The sequence below is a fragment of the Rhopalosiphum padi genome, chromosome 2, assembly GCF_020882245.1.
Source record: "Rhopalosiphum padi isolate XX-2018 chromosome 2, ASM2088224v1, whole genome shotgun sequence".
In the NCBI taxonomy this organism is placed as follows: Eukaryota; Metazoa; Arthropoda; class Insecta; order Hemiptera; family Aphididae; genus Rhopalosiphum; species Rhopalosiphum padi.
The window spans coordinates 71704185-71723368 of NC_083598.1; the positions used below are offsets into that span (position 1 = coordinate 71704185).

The following is a 19184-nucleotide window of genomic DNA, read 5'->3' on the forward strand; positions in this document are numbered from 1 at the left end:
TTAACACTTGTTAATTATTTGAATATTTGCTATCTATAACTCTGGCATATTATGTGTGTCCGCTACCCTTTACTTTGTGATAGTAGTTACGTATATATGTATTGTATAACTAATTTTAATAGTTTTTTGAAATTATAAAATAATTTATAGCTCTATATTAATAATATTAAATCCAGTTTACATTTAAAATACATAACAAAAAAAGAACACTATTATTAGGTATATAAGTACCTACCAATTTATATAAATCAGGTAATTAAACAATCATTTAAGATTTATAAAAAATACATAAGCTTGATATATTCTTGTCAAAAATAGTTAAAACCAAATAGTAAGCCAATACATTTTGGTTAATTTCAGATAACTATGGAAAATCAATGAAAAATATATTTTATTCAATATAAATTTATTTAGATAAATTTATTAATTCACAATTATGAACCAAGATACCATATAATTCTTTAAATTTAATTTAGCAATAGATTTAAATTAAAAAAATTTTATTATTATAATTTTTATTAAAATATAAAACATGTAAAATTTTTAAATTAAGCATATAAGCTCAATACTAATTATATTTACATAATTACGTGGAAGTGGAAAAATAAATAACACAGCGGTTACACTTTATATTAATGAACAAGACTTGATTTAAGTTTATGTTGGATAAATTTTTTTAAATATATACAATGAGTTCCGCTAAATGTGATCACAACAATTTGAAAAAAAGCTATTTAAAAGTACTGCGATACCTATAAAAGTTTTCAACTGTTCAAAATATAACAAAATGTTATTATTTAATTTTACAATAAAACTAAAATTACTTTTAGTATGGGAAGTAAATATACTATAAATCACTTATAATAAATTTCAATCTTTTTTTGATAGATTCTTTTGTATATTTTAATGTTTTTTTTTCAGTACATAATATATATAGTTTGTTTATTTTGCTAAACTTTATTCCGAAAATATAAATATTTATGAAAAAATAAATATTTCGATAAATGAATAAAATCCAAATAACTTACACTAAATTGGTGTATATATTAATCAAGTGATCAATACTATGTATATGTATAATAAATATAATAATTAATAAGTGAAGCTTATTGTAACTATTATTACTATGAGTTGTAATACATACATTTTAAATATTTTAACATTAGCAACACAGTACGATAATTCTATACGATGTATTTCAAATTTTTAATATATTTTGTTATAATAAAATATTTTCAAGTACCTATTTAAACTTTATTTAACAAAAGTATTTTAAGTATTTTTTTTTCAATAAAATACTCGTAATTTAATCATTACAAAATTAATTAAGTTATATTCAGGAAATAATATACTGCATTTATTTTAAAACTAAGGACTAAAGAAATTTTTGTAGGAAAAATATACATACATTATTATTATTATATAGATCATTATCATTGTGATACTAGTTGTAAATCAAAAAGTATTAGTAAGTATAATAAACGCTCAACTTAAAAGTATCTTTAAATAAAACTAAAAGATATGTTATTATATTAACAGAAAAGTAATAATAATTTTTTTGAGTAAATTTTGAGTAAATCTAATGTAAATAAATATAATTTAGAAATGTTAGCATACAAAAGTAAATAACGTGTTAATGTAAGTAGGCATAAACAAGGTGTACCTAATTAAATTATAAAAAAAAAATGTCAAAACCGTTTATTTTAAATCTGATACCGCCATTTATTATTTATATTTCACATTATAATATTCAAATCTCGTATTATAATAAAAAAAAATCATAAAATCTTGTTCTTATAGCAATTTGTAAATTTCATTCTAGATTTTACACAATGACGACAAAGATTAAATACTGATAAAGTGCCAACCCATTTTTATCCTTTCAGTTTACTATGTAATTAAATAAACAATTATCATGTTAGCAAAATTTTCGCTGAAGGAAATTTAAATATTTTTTCATTTGGCAAAATATGTGCAAATATTTATATAAGTTTTACTTATTTTATTATTTTATTTACTTTTTCTACCATTATTTAGTCATTATGCACAATTTCCGTACAATATATAGACTATTTGCTACTTTACCACATAATTGTATACAGTGTCCTATTTCTAACTCTCTCCGTAATATGTATAATATTATTTTATCCGCATATTTTTATACGGCTATTAGCTGAAAATTACAATATAGAACTGTTTTGAAAACCTACTAATATACAGGTTGTTTTCGAGCTTTCTGCACAATCTTTAAAAATTATCTTAGTATGTTATAAAGTCAATATAAGTGAATTCGAAAACCAATTTATTTTATTAAACAAGGTATATACGACAGTGATGTTATGTTTTAATCCTAGAAATATTAAAATACTAAATAGATAGATATACTATAAAAATTGTCATAATCTAAAATCTCTATTTTTATGTGTACCGCTATTGTTAAGATTTTCAAATGCGCACCTGCATTGTCTGATAATTTTAAAAAATAGAGGTTAAGAGTTTAAAAATTTTCTAAATAATGATTTTATTTTTTTGTACATAAAACATATTCGTATACGTCTCGGACGTAAATTGAAACTAACATCTAATTTAGTCTACATTTTTTCATTTATTGTTAGATTCCATTAACATTTTCATTTTTTTTTTATTTTTTTTTTTTAATTGTTTAAATACAATATTTAAGGTTTATATCAGTTATCTAGTCGCATAAATTATATAAAAAATATTCTTTCACGCCTAAACATTTAATATAAATTCCCAATAAGCGATGTTAAATAATTGAAATCAGAATTTCCTTTAGAAGCAATAAGACATGTTTTTAAATTAAAATATATGAATAAAGCATGACCGTTAACAGATTGATGTTCAATAAACTTCTTGTTCTTTATTTTAATATGAAACGACCTAAGGGGATTTCAAATACTTTATGGTGCGTATTTATACTTTTCGCTGTAACATCTGCAGTAATGTAGTATGTATAAATATATTTTACGGTAAGTAAATAATATTACGTCGTTGATAACGACTGTGATATTCATAAAATTAACCAAATTAACATTAACAATAAAATGTCAGGAATTTATGTGCTTCAATTGTGGACTGGCGAAATGACAGGGAACGAGGATTACCTTCCATTTATTTCGTAAGTCGAAGCTTACTACTTAATATTTAATTAATCTAGTTAGTAACGCGGGCAAGTAGTTGGCGTTAGTCCTCGTTTTTAAAAATCTAATTATTTTCTTTCTTGTAAAAAATAAAACAAATTTAAAAAAAATGAATAATGATAATACATTAATACCTATCAATTGGACAGGTCGATTCAAAACGTTGTTTATAAAATGTATGACTTGGTCATCATTAAATTACTAAAAAACAAATTGTTAACGGTTTTTAAGTTTGAACTTTATTTTATTTTTTTCAGTAAATGTATTTAAATAGACATTGACAATAACTATTATTATTCCAAAGGATAGAAATGATAGTTTAACATTAGTAACTATTGGCGGATAGCATCTTTTTTATCCCCAATTAATAGTCTATAGTGTATTTTATTTTTAAAAAAAATGTTCAGTTGATATCGATACTAGGCAGTAGCTATATTTATTTGAGAATAAGAAATATGTTGTACGAATATTGTTAATTTAAAATTATAATAAGGTATATAATTTATTGTGTTTTGCAGTTAGGACACGATTTGAGGGCTATAGATACTAAACCTTCGGCAGATATATAAACACAGTTAGACCTATGTAAGTATTGGAAGTGCTACAATTTCAATTGGGCATAAGTACGCTAGTTTTTTTTGTGGGATGAGCTAAATTGCGAGCAAGTTTTAGATTATTGAAAGTCCTAAGTCCATCTAGCAATCCTATTTCTCAATAATGTTACACAGTTTGAATTTGCTTACTTTATAATCCTAGGATCTACTTCTTCTACATAATTTATGTAGTCTGCAGGAACGCTAATTTTTAACTAAAACTAATGTCTACACTACTTTATTTATTTTAACCAATTTAATAACCATATAATTTAATTATTTTCGTCTAATTTAGTTCTAAAATAAGTATAATTTTTGATAGTTAATTTAAATATAATTTAGTATGACGCACGTCACAAATAAACAAAAGAATAGAAAAAAAATAAGTTTAGTAAAATAACAACTAAAAATAATAATTTTTTGTAAATAAATGTTGTAAATTCATATTTTTGCTATCTTTTTGTTTGCTCAAATCTATTGTAAGACTATATTATCTGAATATTACGATTACGTAACCTTAATCCTTAGGTTTCGTTTGCTAGTCATAATCTTTCTGCGGTGGTATATTTTGCAAATAATTATTAATCTTGATAAAGTCACTCGCAAGTACTTACTAACTCTATTTGTCTTTGTTTGGAGATTGCATTTACGACTTGCGTGCAATCAACGAAGAGTGAAATAAATCAGAAAGGAAACAATAGTCAATGCAATTTAGTACGGAGTTTGAGCTTTTATTTCAATAGATACCGGGTTACTTGAAAATACTTATGTGGGCTTTAAAATAAAATAAGTTTCTAAGATTTAAATATATAGGTATATATATATTTATGAGTATAAAATAAAACTAATCATTATACAATGTTTATGGCTTATAAAAAATATATTTAATGTGTAGGTATTGCAAGACATTAATAACCTACATTAAAAAAGCCTAATTATTCATTGAGAAATTAAATATAATGGTAGATATATGTATGCGTTTTTATGAAATATTAAACAACATATTTAATACTTTTAGATTCTGAGCAAAGCGATGAATGTATTGATTTTATAATGATATGGATTTTTTGTGTACCTATATGTATACACGATGAAAAATAAAAAAAATTCAATTTCAACTTTAATAGTGGTTTTGGTTATAAAATTAAATCTTTTTTGAACTATAAAGAGGTCAAAATTAAAAATTCCCACTATTTTTTAAAATAAACGAGGAAAAGATTAAAGATAAAACGAGAAATTTTATGCAAATTTAATTTTTGACGAAATTAATTTTGTTTTTTTAGTGTAACTTAAAACAAATAACCATAAATAATTAAAATTTTTCACCATTGAATTTAACGCATCCATTACAGTAGGAATGGCGGGACAGAACTGTAGTACTAACTTCTAAATACTGTAAAACTTACAAAATTTTAAGGATTTGAAATTGGATTGCGTAATTTTTACAAATATTGTTATTATTAAATTAAAAAAAAAAAAAAAGGCAACTGACTATAAGGCAAACACTCATAAATTTGTTTCACATGAACCTGTTAAAAGACATGTCGCATGTATCAATAATCGCAACATATTAATTTATAAAATGTATTAAAATAATTTTTCCAAGTACCTATCTCTTGATTTCAAAAATAAGCCACCTCTCCGAATAAAGCCGCCCACTGAATATTACACATAAACAAACGTAGTAAATACCAGTATTACTTACAAATTAATAATTAAATACATAAATCATAAAGCTTTAAAAATAAGTTTACAACTTCAAGATCTACTCAAGACAGCTGATATAGCTACTACCTTCTGCGAATATTAAAACAATATAATATGTATGTATATATATTATATATTACTATTAAGTTATAAAAATAATATAGTGCTATAATTTTTGTTTTTGAAAATGATCATAGTTTATGTCACCGGCTAATGAGGATTTCTTACAAGACGATTTAACTTTGACAAATCGTTTATTATTTATGGTTTTGAACTATGTAGAAGTAAAAGTTTACTCAGTGATCTATTTATCAAGAGTTTTTCTTAGTTGCTTGTAACGTGTAAGAACGAAATTTACTAACACGGCCATTTCTTTACACTACAAATATCTCTTATACTATGAATCATTAATTATCATTATGAGTTAAAAGGACGTTAGATCCACAAGTGTTGTTTTCGTTTTACTTACGCATTACATAGCAAACTTAGAATAATCCATTTTACTCTGTTATTATTAAGATTAGAGTAAATTTATTTAATATATAATTTAAAATTATAATTCGTTGGAATTTTTTTTGATTTTTTTTTATATTTCAATTTCGAAGAAACTTATAAGTATTTAAATTTAAAAAAAATGTACAATATTAAAAACGTATAACTTAATATAAAATTAAAAAAATAAATAAATCTACTTGAGCTCTAGACGATAGTTTTACCTTTAAATTATTTAATGCATCAATATACTCTAGTATATATTATGATAGTTATAAATTGATTATTCTAAACGTAAAATACGCTATGTCGCGCATTTATCAACGGAGATTACACATAAAGGTATAACGTCTTCTTAATTATAAGCCAAAATGTACAACACTTTGAAATAGTAATTGCTTTAGTAGTATGGCGAAAGAGCTGCGTAGAAATTTGAACTTTTTAATAAGAACCTGACAATTTCTGTATAAACCGAGCTTCGTCAAAAATCATTATTCAAATGCAAGGAACATGTTTAAATTTTTTGAAATCCTTAATAAGAAAATAAGAAAATCAATAAAATAAGCACGTAGTTAATCGGTTAAATTAATGACTAATACATTCCAATAACGTAAAGTAATATTATGAAAAGCTAACCATTTTCTCTTATAAACCTCTTCAAGTCTTCCGGTCCCCGTTAAGTCGATCTGTGATGGGTTTAGGATCAAAAATATGTTATACGTGAATTCAAAACTAACCGTGACTAGGCTTAATCTATGGACTTAGCGTTTTGTAAACTTAATGAGGTGGTCTAATGCAGCACAAAGAAATTAGAAAAGGATTATAATAAAACGCATGCGCAATTAGTTTATAAGTGACCTACTGCAATTTTAAATTAATTATTAATTATTATCTATATATACGTATATTTTGTTACTATCAGGTTTTCTGTTTCATACATTTTCATAAACTTAAGGGCAATATGCATTGAAGCTTTTTTTATGATCAAACAAATATTACAATCTAACAGAGTTTTACATCATTTTAATTTCAATACAAATTTTATATTTCAATATTTCGTCGGAAATTTTCTATTACCGACCTACTTCCATAGTTAATGTCAGTATTCGGTTATATTATTAATCATAAATTACTAACACATATATTTGTTATATCTATCTTAATTTATACATAGTATTCTCTTCTTTTTCGCTGCCTATATGACATAAAAATTAATTAAAACATTTTTCACGTCTTATTCAGATTATCCTTCATTTTCGTGGCACTGTTCTTTTTGCGTTGTTTAGTATATCATATCCTGTTTTCTCGGACGTATTCATCACGACTTTATCTCGCAGTTCACTTTTCTCATATTATTATTATCATTCATCATTTTCAGTTAATTCTAAATTCTCTATAAAGTTTTTGGTTTCATTCAAAATAGGTCTACTACATTGTGTTTTTGTCAGCTGTGTAGATATAATACATAGCCAGTAAGTACGTCTGATAAAAATATTTTTAAATTAAATTTAAAAAAATCCGTTATTGGAATACTTCAAGATATTGTATAATGTTTATTACATTCAACACAAATCATTTTTTATCATACTTATAAGTTATAAGTACACTATATAATATTACTCTATACCGTTACGACAATTTATTTTATTTTATTACTATATAATCAAAGAACAAATATGAATTGAAAGTATAACTATTTGAAAACTAGCGACATATTAAAGTTCATGGTTTTATTTAATTAATCAAGCAGGTATAGCTTATTTTAATATCATTTTTTATCTCTTATACCTACATATTGTATTTATTATTACTATTGTATAACCAGTTACCCAGACTAGCCATCTTTTTGATTAAGATCGACCGACAGTAATGTTTATACTATAAAGTGATTTAATTATTTCAAATACGAATAAGGATGAGTCATAAAAACGTGTAATAATAGTTTAACATTAAATACAGTTAAAAATGTTATTCAATTTTTTAGACTTTTATCATTAAAAAGTACATAAAAAAAACATTTTATGTTTTCAAGACAAATATTTTTATATGATGACTCGAAAAATAGTGTACATTCTCCTTAATATTATGTGAAAATTAAAATCAGTAAATTGTACATAATATAATGTATATTTCTATGTATATTTATAATTGATTTTCTTACCTTAATAATTACGTGTTTTATGCAATTTTCATAAATAACAATTTGAAAAAATATGACACTCTTAACCGTTATTCGTAGTTCATAACGATTTTTAATTTTAGTACCATCTTAAATATTTAACTATCGTTACAGACTACAATTTTTTCCCGACCAAATTACGTTTGTTTATCAAGTTTTACTCTTCAATATCTATTAGAAACGCCCCAGATGTGAGTTTTAATGTTATAATACCATTAATCAAATATTTATTGAAATACCTGATACTTATATTTGCATTTTAAATGGTAAATAAGTATGTATAATAGCATTAAATTATCATGTACTTACAATAAATAACGTAAGCATTAGTTTGCTATTTTTTTTTCAATTTTGAAATTTCAATATTTTTGGCGCATGATTTCATCATACTTTGTTTTTTAATAACATAAATGTTTGGATTCTACTTATTGTTTGTTATAAATGTTATTGTCTGTATACATTTTATATTTTTTTAACAGAATCATGTCATATCAAAAAAATTACAAATACACGTTATCTTCAAACAACGGGATTCTATCAACGGAACAAAGGGATTTTTTCGAAATTAATGGATTCATTATCATTAAACACTTGATACATGAAACATTGTTGGATCGATTCAAGTAATTAATAACTATCTGTACTTAACTACATAAATTAAATATGCCAATACATACGACATAATTAGAATTCAGCTCAAATTTTTAAATTGAATAATATCCTATAGCAGTACAAAATTTTACCAAGACATTCAAACGCCTACGCTCCAATATCCGCAACCATCGCAACCCCCTGATCTTAGCAATGCCCGTTCATTCTTAGTGACTTCAGAAGAAGCTTAAAATAAATCTAGTGTCGTGACCTACTAATTGACTAACTTTACCCACTCCATATCACAAAGTTCCATCTCTGAATAGACTCTTCTCTCAAGTCTTCATGTCTTTTCAAATTTAACTTACTTATTTTATTAAACATAATTTGTGCTTATTGTAAAATAATATTTACGGATTTTACAAATTTTAAATTAAAAACAAAAAATATATATATATCCTATAACAGCAATAATTATGAGCTGTAAAACATTACATATTATATTATATAATACTAGAAATTATCGGAGCGCTAATTAAAAATATACTTAAATACATCACTGTGGAAGAATTTAATAATTTTGTTTTCACTCTACTTTTTAGACAAAGATTCATCGATATATGTGAAAATAAGATCAATCGAGGAGGAATAACTGTGATGAAAGATATATCATCAGTTAAAAAAAATCAAGAAGTAATTTCTAATGAGCGTATCGTTAATAAGATTCAAGACATATTATGGGATGATGTATTCGAACAATACTTTCTCCATCCACAAGTATTTTATTTTTTTATTATAATAAAAAGAATAGGACTACAATTTTTAAAGGTTCTGATATTGTAAATCACTTGGTTGTCTTTGCATTCATGTAGTATTATACACACATACACATTACACATATGTAATATGCACACATTCTTTTCTCTTATAAAATGGTATGTACATTGTATTTAGTCAGTGGCGCAATTATCGGGAGTGTTGGGTGTGCAATTCACAGGGGCCCCCGGTCTTAAGGGGCCTCTAGATTAAAAAACTCATGTACGATATTCCTTTACTATAATCTGTAATATACACATATTATAATATTTGTTTTAATATAATAAATAATTATGTCTTTACTCTTTTGAATTAGAGAATAATTCAAATTACCTACGAGTACCTATGTGAGAAAACAGTTAAGTGTATCGTAATACAGTATAGGTCCGAAATGCGGATAAAGAGTTAGAGTATATACACTATAATTGAAAATTTGAAACTTTTTTATTATTATACATAATTATGTTGGTGTGTGTACTGTGTAGGTAGTGTGTAAGTCATGACTTGTGACAGTATTATCTGTGTGTCTGACGATAATAAGACAAAAAAAAACTATCTATCTATAGAATTTTTGTATTACTAGATATCTAATAATAATGAATTGGATACAAACAAAATCATCAATGATTTTGCTGCCGTAAAAACAAGAGTTAATTTTTATGTTTAATTTTATATAAAAAAAAAAATTTAACTAATAAAAATTATAATTATATTAATTAAATAATACTATGACATATGAGAAAACAATATTTTTTAAAAGTTATAATAAGGTATGACTGTTTTTCATTTTTATTATTCGGTAAGGGCCCCGGTCTGAAAATTTCACATAGGCCCCTTATTATCAAGTTGCGCCACTGTATTTAGTATTAATTTATACAATAATATTTAATAATAATATAATAGGTAAAAAATATATAATATACAGAAAAATCAAATAACTACTTACACCATTATATATTAATATAATGTACAGTGTGCCTACCAACTATAATTGAAAAAAGTTAAATAAGTATTGAAAATTTGAAACAACAAATAATTAACTTGTCTAAACTCGTTAAACAAAAATAAGATGATTTATTCGAAACTGTTTTTATGATTATTTATTATTATTGTTGTCAATTCATCGTCAATATAATAACGTAGGATCAGGTCAAATAATATGATACATAGATGTATATATAATATATTATATACCTATCATATTTCCCCATATATTGGTTTATAATGTGGTTATTATATCGTTTCGGCGATAATACGAATGTGTGTCAGTTTACGGCAACTCTAACTACAGAATAAAAATAATTTGGAACCCTCGTTTCTTTGAAAAATCAATAATGTATTTACTAATTTTGTTTTGTTATCAAGTGTTTAACTGTACTTTTTATTATTATTTGCTGACAACAGACACGTAATTATATTAATACTTCGAACGGATCGTGTTCAATGATATTGTGGTTGGTAAACTTTTAGTGGGTACTCGGGGTCAAACTGGTCAAATAATAATAATAATAATATGTGTTCGAGCTAGATGGACATTGAAAAAATTGAGCGTCGTATTATTATAGTATTATTACTATAATTTTACCTGCGGCCTATAAAAACGGATACGTAATGATTTTCGCCGTGTCGATATGGTCGACCCCTATCAACAAAACTAGTGTGTTTAACATATTGCCGGCACAATATAATAAAATACTAATAGTATAATGATTCGATGAACAACTACCAACCAAATAATGTCATTTTTTTGTAAACTCGAACAGTTAAATAATCAACACGTTAGGAATGTATATAAGCGAATCAGCCAGGTAAAATTTGATCAACGTATTAGAAGTTTTATTTAAAAATAAACAAATTGTTGCAAAATTATGTTTATTTTTGTGCTTTGTATTCAAAAATGTTTTTATTATATTGAAAATAAAATTACAAAGTTTTTTCTTTTATGTTGTATACTGTTTGAATGAGTCCCAAAAATGATTAGTAAATAAAATTATAATATAATTACTTTTAAAGCGTATTTTTAACGCACAGTGGTAAAACAAAATGTGTTTAGAAAGTTTAATAATAAAAATAAAATAAATATTCTTATGTAGGTGTTATAGTACTTACAACTTTATCATTGAAACTCATTAATTTTATGATTTAATACAACATTTAGATTAACCTTAAATTATCTTGATAATATAATATAACGTAAAATATAGAAATTTTTTTTGTTTTTCCGAATGTTTAGTAAAAAAAATTATAGCCATGTTATTATCATAACTTATTATTATTATTTTTCATGAAAGATTTATAAATGTGTAGGTACTTAAAAATAATTGATCGAAATATTAATACAATAAAAATAAAAATAAGTAAAACATTTAAAAATTATAATATCCCTATATAAAATATTATACTTAAGCTAGCTTAAAATCTAACTTATTATCAAAAATAATCTTTTCGATACAATCATCATAAATTGAATTCTAGAAGTTTATAATTTATTCTTCAGAGTTTATTTTTCATTCATAATAATATCAAACTAATCCTTTATAATTAAATCTCATCATTGCTCAAAATTAAAATGTATTGAAGCATTAAACGTGATAAATTAATCAGTTGTACTCAACGTTTTTATTTCTAAATAAAAATAATTTTCGCCTCTTTTATAATTAAAAAAACATTTCTTCGAAAATTGTTAATATCTTTCATGGATAATGAATGATTTCAAAGTAACTTTTAATAATTATTTAACTAAAAGTAAAAGCCAACTTTCTAACTATTTGTATTTCGACATCAAAATTTCCCACATTCCACGAATAACTATGTTTAACTTTCAAAACAATAGATATTTAAAATATTAAGTATCATACTATTATCTACTTTAAACTTACTCTCTAGATATTATTCAATTATTGAACCTAGATATAGCAATTTTGTTTTTAAGCCAAATCGTCAAAGTTTAGAAAATATATTATAACATTAAAGAATTATTAAAAGATTTATAGTACGTATATAGAAATCAAATTTAAAAAAATTGAATTATCCATTAACTTGAGCAGCTATATAAATAATCTATGAAATGTTTGACACTATTACCTATTTATATGATACTTTTCTGGAAACTTTAAGATATGCATGACAATTTTTTTTTGTTTTTAAATTGGTACCTACATCATTTTAATTGTATGTTAAAAATAAAGAAATAAACTATTTACTTATTTTTATAGCTACTCGATTATGTACAATGTTTCACTGGAAATAATATAATGGCAATGCATTCAATGTTAATAAACAAACCTCCAGATACTGGTTCAATGACTTCGAGACATCCAATGCATCAGGTAAAATATATAACCACGTCACGCACTTCAAATTAATTTTGACTTTTCTAAATATCGAAGAAAGACTAATTATACGTTAGATTCGAAAAGACAGTTCTATAAGTAAAGTTTACCGTACATTAATGACTTTTAAAAGCGTTATAAGTGTTTGTTTTCAGACAATCAATTTAGATTTTTTCAACTTTAAAGAGAGAGAGAGAGAGAGAGTAGAATATAGTCAAATTTCTACTTTTCCGCGTTCTGGTTTTCAGAACTATTGGACTTTATTACTATTTTTTATGTGTCCATGTATCTAAATCATTGATTTATGACTAAAAGCTTATTTTCTCCTTGATCTAACAACCATTAAATTCGTTAAATCCACTCACGCTCTTTAGAATATGTTTTATTATTAATTTTATATATAATATACTTTTAGAATATATTTTATTTGAATTAATTTGAATAACAATAAACCTAAAACACTTTATTGTTTTATAAAAAATATATAAATACTTATTACTATTAAATTTTCTTTTTATTAAGGCTTTACGAGTATTTTTACGTCTTTGTAGCGTCTTATTATACTCATACTAAAGTCTAAACTGACCTTATATAGCTATAAATTAAAACTTTAATAGAATAGTATAGGTACACCGTACATTCGTTATAACTTATAAAAAATCTTAACATTATTTTTAAGTATTAAGGTAAAATCAAATGAACATTTTTTTAGCCGCATTGAAGTGAGTATTTAATTCCATGTCAAAAAACATAAAAGTTAAGAGTTGTGACATTGTATTATCATCGCATTAATTAAATTTTGTAATTAATTTAACTTATATATACCTTTTATAGTTTTTGTTATCTTTTATTATTTTTAACTTTATTTTAGGATTTACATTACTTTGCCTTTCGCCCAGCTGACAGAATCGTAGCTACATGGACAGCTATGCAAACGGTTACAAAAGCTAACGGGTGTCTGTTTGTATTGCCGGGTTCACATATACAACCGGGCAAACTTCTTCCACACGAATATCCCGAATGGAAAGTAAGAAATATTATGGTTGTTGTATTATTGTTATTATTCATTTATATAATAAAAAAATTATTTTCTGATACATTATTGCGTTTAAAAGGGTGGCGTGAATAAAGGTTTCCATGGGATTATCGGCTACGATAGTCACGAAAAAAAATATTTGGATATGAATCCCGGTGACACAGTATTTTTTCACCCATTACTAATACACGGATCTGGACCAAATACGTCACAAGTATGTATATTATAATATGTAAATATTTATGTGTTTAATGTTGTACATACAAAATATTATGAAATTTCCCTATATACATTATTATTATTAATATTACCATATTTTATAATATGGAAACGCCTATATAGTACTCTACACTAAAATTTAAAAATTTAAATTATTATTTACTATTCTTGCGTTAATTAGGTAACTATTGAATAACGCAATATATCTTAAATAACATCAATTTATGTAAATATATATTTAAATTTTATGAATGCATATATATTTGTTATACAAAGGAAACAAGAAAAGCAATTTCTTGTCATTTCGCATCCTGTGAATGCCAATATATAGATGTAACTGGTACGACACAACAAAATATCGCCATTGAAGTCAAAGAAATAGCACGTCGGAGAGGTTTCAATGACATGGACTTCAAAGTAATAATATATGTGTATAATGTAATAACTATACAATATGACTTAATTAAAAAACATTTCGCATATTTCAGGACTTTTGGAAGTTTCGAAGCCGACTAGTACGTGGATTGAAAATGCATTTATGACGTGGTCTTAATGAGCTGCAATTTAAAAAAATTATTTCACATAATTTATTTAACCTTTATTTACATATTCTTTTAGCAATTTCAATTAGTTTATTAGTGACGCCTATCTATCAATTATAATAATTATATTTATAAACCAACACATATACTACACACTACACATATATATTATATTATATACCTATATATTTTTATTTTACTAGCTTTTGATAAAAAGTTACAATAAATTCAACAAAAATGTATGGTCGCTATTTAAGATTTTTATACGAAGTTAAACATTTTATGAAGTCAATTACAACATTTTTGTTTAGACCAAAACTATTTTCATCAACAACAATCTCATATATATTGAAGTAATTTTTTTTATAATTAATCAACTATGTTATATATATTATATATTACTTACCTAATAGGTATCTAGTATCTACTTATAATCGTACATAAAAACTATAAAATATGATTATTCTAATGATCTAATGAAAATGGAAAATTATTATTCGGCACCGGGCAATGCTGAAATGCTGAGTCATATAATATATGACAAACCTGTATACGCATTAAACAATATACATAATTTACCTTTAATAAAATATATTTTAATTTCATATAGTTTTATATTATTTAAAATATAAAACGTTTTAAAATGTTTACACTAAGATAATATACAAATTAAAATAGTTTCTCACTAAAATGCAAGTCATTAAACTGTTCACCAGACATGTTACACTCAAAGTATCAACTATTTTACTTATCAAGTATTTCAATTTTATTGAATAGTTTACAACGTATACATAAAAATGTATTGAAAAAAAATATTTTATAAAATATTTTTTAATTTTATTCATTACCAACACAACATGTACAATCAAATGATTTATAATCATATTCGACAAATATTAAATTGTATTTTAATTGAAAAAAAATTAAATTAATTATTTATTTTATGATAAAGGCATTTTTTAAATTTTAAATTACACAAAAAAACACATTAATAATCATTAATTTATGTATACTATTTTCATTAATGAACAGTAATTATAGATGGCCTATTGAAATAAGCCTTATGGATCAGATCCATTTGTATAATTGTATGCGTGATGAAACTTTTACTGCATCTATTGAAAAAAAAAAATGAGAACAAGGCAAAATCGTTTTCTATAAATATTTTAAATCTGAAATCTATTTTCAAATTAAGTCTCCAAACAAATAAATTTTTCTGAATATTGTTTGTAAAAAACTGGTTAATTTGTTATTTGTTTTATACACCATTCAAGTTGATAAATGTGTTAAATTTTAATTTTGTTATTATATTATTTTACATTCGAAAACCATAACATGGCTATTCTATTTTAATATAATATGTCCAATGTCCCTTGTAATTTTAAATTTATTTTTCACGAATATAATGTACAACGCTCATATTAACATGTTGACATAAAATCCTTCTCCTTTTAAAAAAAAAACGTAAAATAATAAATACAAAAAAATGGCAAGCAACAGGTATCGCCATGCAGCGTACTTCTATAACAAAAGCTAATATTATATTTGATTGTAAAAATTACAATAGCTTATTCTATTTTTTTTTCGAATATAAGCTTTCCAATTATACAAACATGCAAGTCTAGTTTTGAAATTTGCACGAAACTTCTTTCCTTATTCCATCGGTGTACTTCATCACCGTGCTACAAATTCGACCGAGATGCACAATCTGCCTATAGGGGATTGTACATAGCACTTTGTATATTTTTCAACTTGGTTCAAACTACTTTCTAAACTTTTCTGATATCTCTAAGAACGATCACTGAAACTTTCTTAAAAATAGATTAAGCAGTTTTTTAATCTATATAACTGATTAAAAACTACAAACATAAGGACATTTCTATTTGTTGGACATTTGAATAATAAACGATAAATGTCATAATTTCTTATTGTTATTTTATTTTTTAAAAAATCCAATAGCCAACTTGTAGTAATATAATAGACAGTAGATTGGATAAACTATACCAATTTTTATTTTTATTTTCTCTGGCTGAAACCAATTAAAACTTTATTTAAACAAAAACATTTTTTGATTTTTATGAGCCTAAACAAAATTCATGTGTGAACTGCCATATTATAGTAACTTGCAGCAGTGATTGAAAATAGTAGCTTAAGCACCCTCTGATATTGAAATCGGCCCAGTAGTTTAGTCATTAATATAAAACTCGTTTCACATTTTTATATACCCATATGGGGCTATATGTAGCCTTGCAAGTGTATTAATTTTTAGACTACCTATGTTACGTCCAATACTTAATTACAGTTAAAAGTTATAAATAAATTTTAAATTTCCTGTAATCATCAAGTATTTCAATCAATAGATTTAACACAATATTATAAGCTCATTAAAAGTAATGTTAACAATCAGAGAAAATCGTAAACATATTTAAATTATAAATATTGTTTAAATATATCTATGGAAAAATACAAAAACTGACTGTTGAATACTTTACTCGTTTCACTTTCATAAAACATGGTGAATGATGTTGTACCTACCCATAAAGAATTAATTATTATGATATTAAATTTAAAATAATTATAAATAATTTATCTTTTGAAATACACTTCAGATCGGAACTTGCTTAAAATAACGTTTGTGAGCTGATGATCTTTTAACAAAATTTGACTTGAATATCTGATAGATTTTTTCCTCGCAAGAGACTAATAAAAAGTAACAAAAATAATAACTAAGTATCTTTTGAAATCAATCTCAATTGAATAAATATTCTCAAATTTTTGAGTACTCCCTCGACAAGCAAAATATAAAAATAAAAACGAACTAGAAAAAACACACCATTATAAAGCCAATATATTTCTAGCTTTGTACCTTAAAATCTATAAAAGACAGAAAATAATTGATTTATCTACACTTTATAAACTTGCAAAAAGTTTTATTTTTCGTTATTCATACATGTGTGCAAGTTAATGTTCGTGTCTGAGTTACTTACTTTTGCAATTCATTCGTGTCTTAGTTTTTTATACTGTGGAAACTTATTATGGTTATACCTTATACGATCAATGATAAGTGGAGTCCTAAACCTTTTTTTAAGTACCTAAAATATATTTATTGAAAAATTGTATGCATGTGGTACCTATATCGTATATTGAAGCAGCTTTAACAGGTGTAAGTATACGTGCAACGTACTTTCTATTATAATACTATAACCCTATACAAAGTTACAATAGTTTTTCTTAATAAATTCTTATTGTAATTATTCTAAGTTCTCGTCTTCGATAGATTCTCTGCAGACCTTAGCTGCAGCACACTATAATAAAGCCGTTATCGTGTTATCGTGCGTTATAAAATATAATCTATCAACCTTTTATATATATATAAGTATAGGTGTGTCGTCCTCACTCCATAAACTTGCACTCGATAATTGACCTTAACTGTGTCAAGTTTATTATCAACGAACAGCAACTTATCGCATAACATTGACGTGTCATCGGATGTAAGTGTGATGAACTGGTGACGTTTCCTAGGTTTCTATACGCGATAAGAATAAATATTACTCGTACTTGCGAGTGTACACGAATAGAGGTACACGACGATATAATATAATGACGCATCTGCACCGAAATGATTCTACCCTACACTTCCGAGGACATGCCACCGTCGTTTGAATTTAATAGAGTTCTAATACCAATATAAATTAAAATACGTGACTACAATGTATACTGTATAAATTCAAAAATAAAAATAATCCATTTCTGTTGCAGTTGTCGTTTCAAATAACATTGTGGTTATATGATGGGGTACCTATCTATAGGTTATATCTTATATATTATACAATTTACATTTATCGATAACATGATGACATTTGAACAAATGAATTCTGCATCCGATGTCAGCCTCGGCGGAAAAGGCGTATTGTTGGTACGCAAGTCGTAGGGTGCTGGTTATATAAATGTAAAGTAAAATAATTATATATACCTATTGGCTATTGCTAATAATTCAGGAATACAAAGTTCAAGATTGACTGACATCTATAATGTGAAATCTAATGAAAATATATATACCTATATATGATATATCTATCTTTATCAAAAGGCATACAGATACAACCAATACATGAGATTTTTTCGAAGAGGTAATAGGATAGGAATACGATAAACAGTTGTACCTCTCGACCCCGATCAAATAATTGACATGTCCTAAATAATTCCAATAAAATGCCAGTAAATATATTTTATGACATTTCGTGAAACAAGTTTACGAGTGTTACGCGACCCCCTAAACCTCCTCACTATTATAGGTTGTATGTATTCCATTGTATTTATTGATTTCACAAAAAAAAACCGTAAGTGCTTTGGTCGTAGAAACTGGTACCTAATCGATTATTATTATAAAATGATTTATCGTTATTAACATAACGGTTGTTGATTTAAATTAATTCAAAAAATTTCATGTACCTTTTAAAAATAATATTATCGATAATAGTCAGTGGTGTACCTTTAGTAGCCTATCTAAAATATG

The 19184-nt window shown here is 24.8% G+C and overlaps 1 protein-coding gene across 6 annotated transcripts in view; it reads left to right on the plus strand.

The window, feature by feature from the left end:
* LOC132922093 (phytanoyl-CoA dioxygenase, peroxisomal-like) overlaps positions 1–14921 on the plus strand; it is a 112776-nt gene extending 97855 nt beyond the window's left edge. For 4 of the 6 annotated variants that reach the window (XM_060985426.1, XM_060985421.1, XM_060985422.1 and 1 more), the window contains 7 exons: positions 8612–8755; positions 9326–9500; positions 12755–12868; positions 13743–13898; positions 13987–14121; positions 14403–14543; positions 14615–14921. In XM_060985426.1, the coding sequence (XP_060841409.1) occupies positions 8616–8755; positions 9326–9500; positions 12755–12868; positions 13743–13898; positions 13987–14121; positions 14403–14543; positions 14615–14668 (915 nt within the window). In that variant the 5' untranslated portion in view covers positions 8612–8615 and the 3' untranslated portion in view covers positions 14669–14921. Of the gene's footprint in view, positions 1–3679; positions 3747–8611; positions 8756–9325; positions 9501–12754; positions 12869–13742; positions 13899–13986; positions 14122–14402; positions 14544–14614 lie in introns of all 6 variants that reach the window. The other 2 variants (XM_060985424.1, XM_060985423.1) reach the window with 2 other exon arrangements.
* The last annotated feature ends 4263 nt before the right edge of the window (positions 14922–19184 follow it).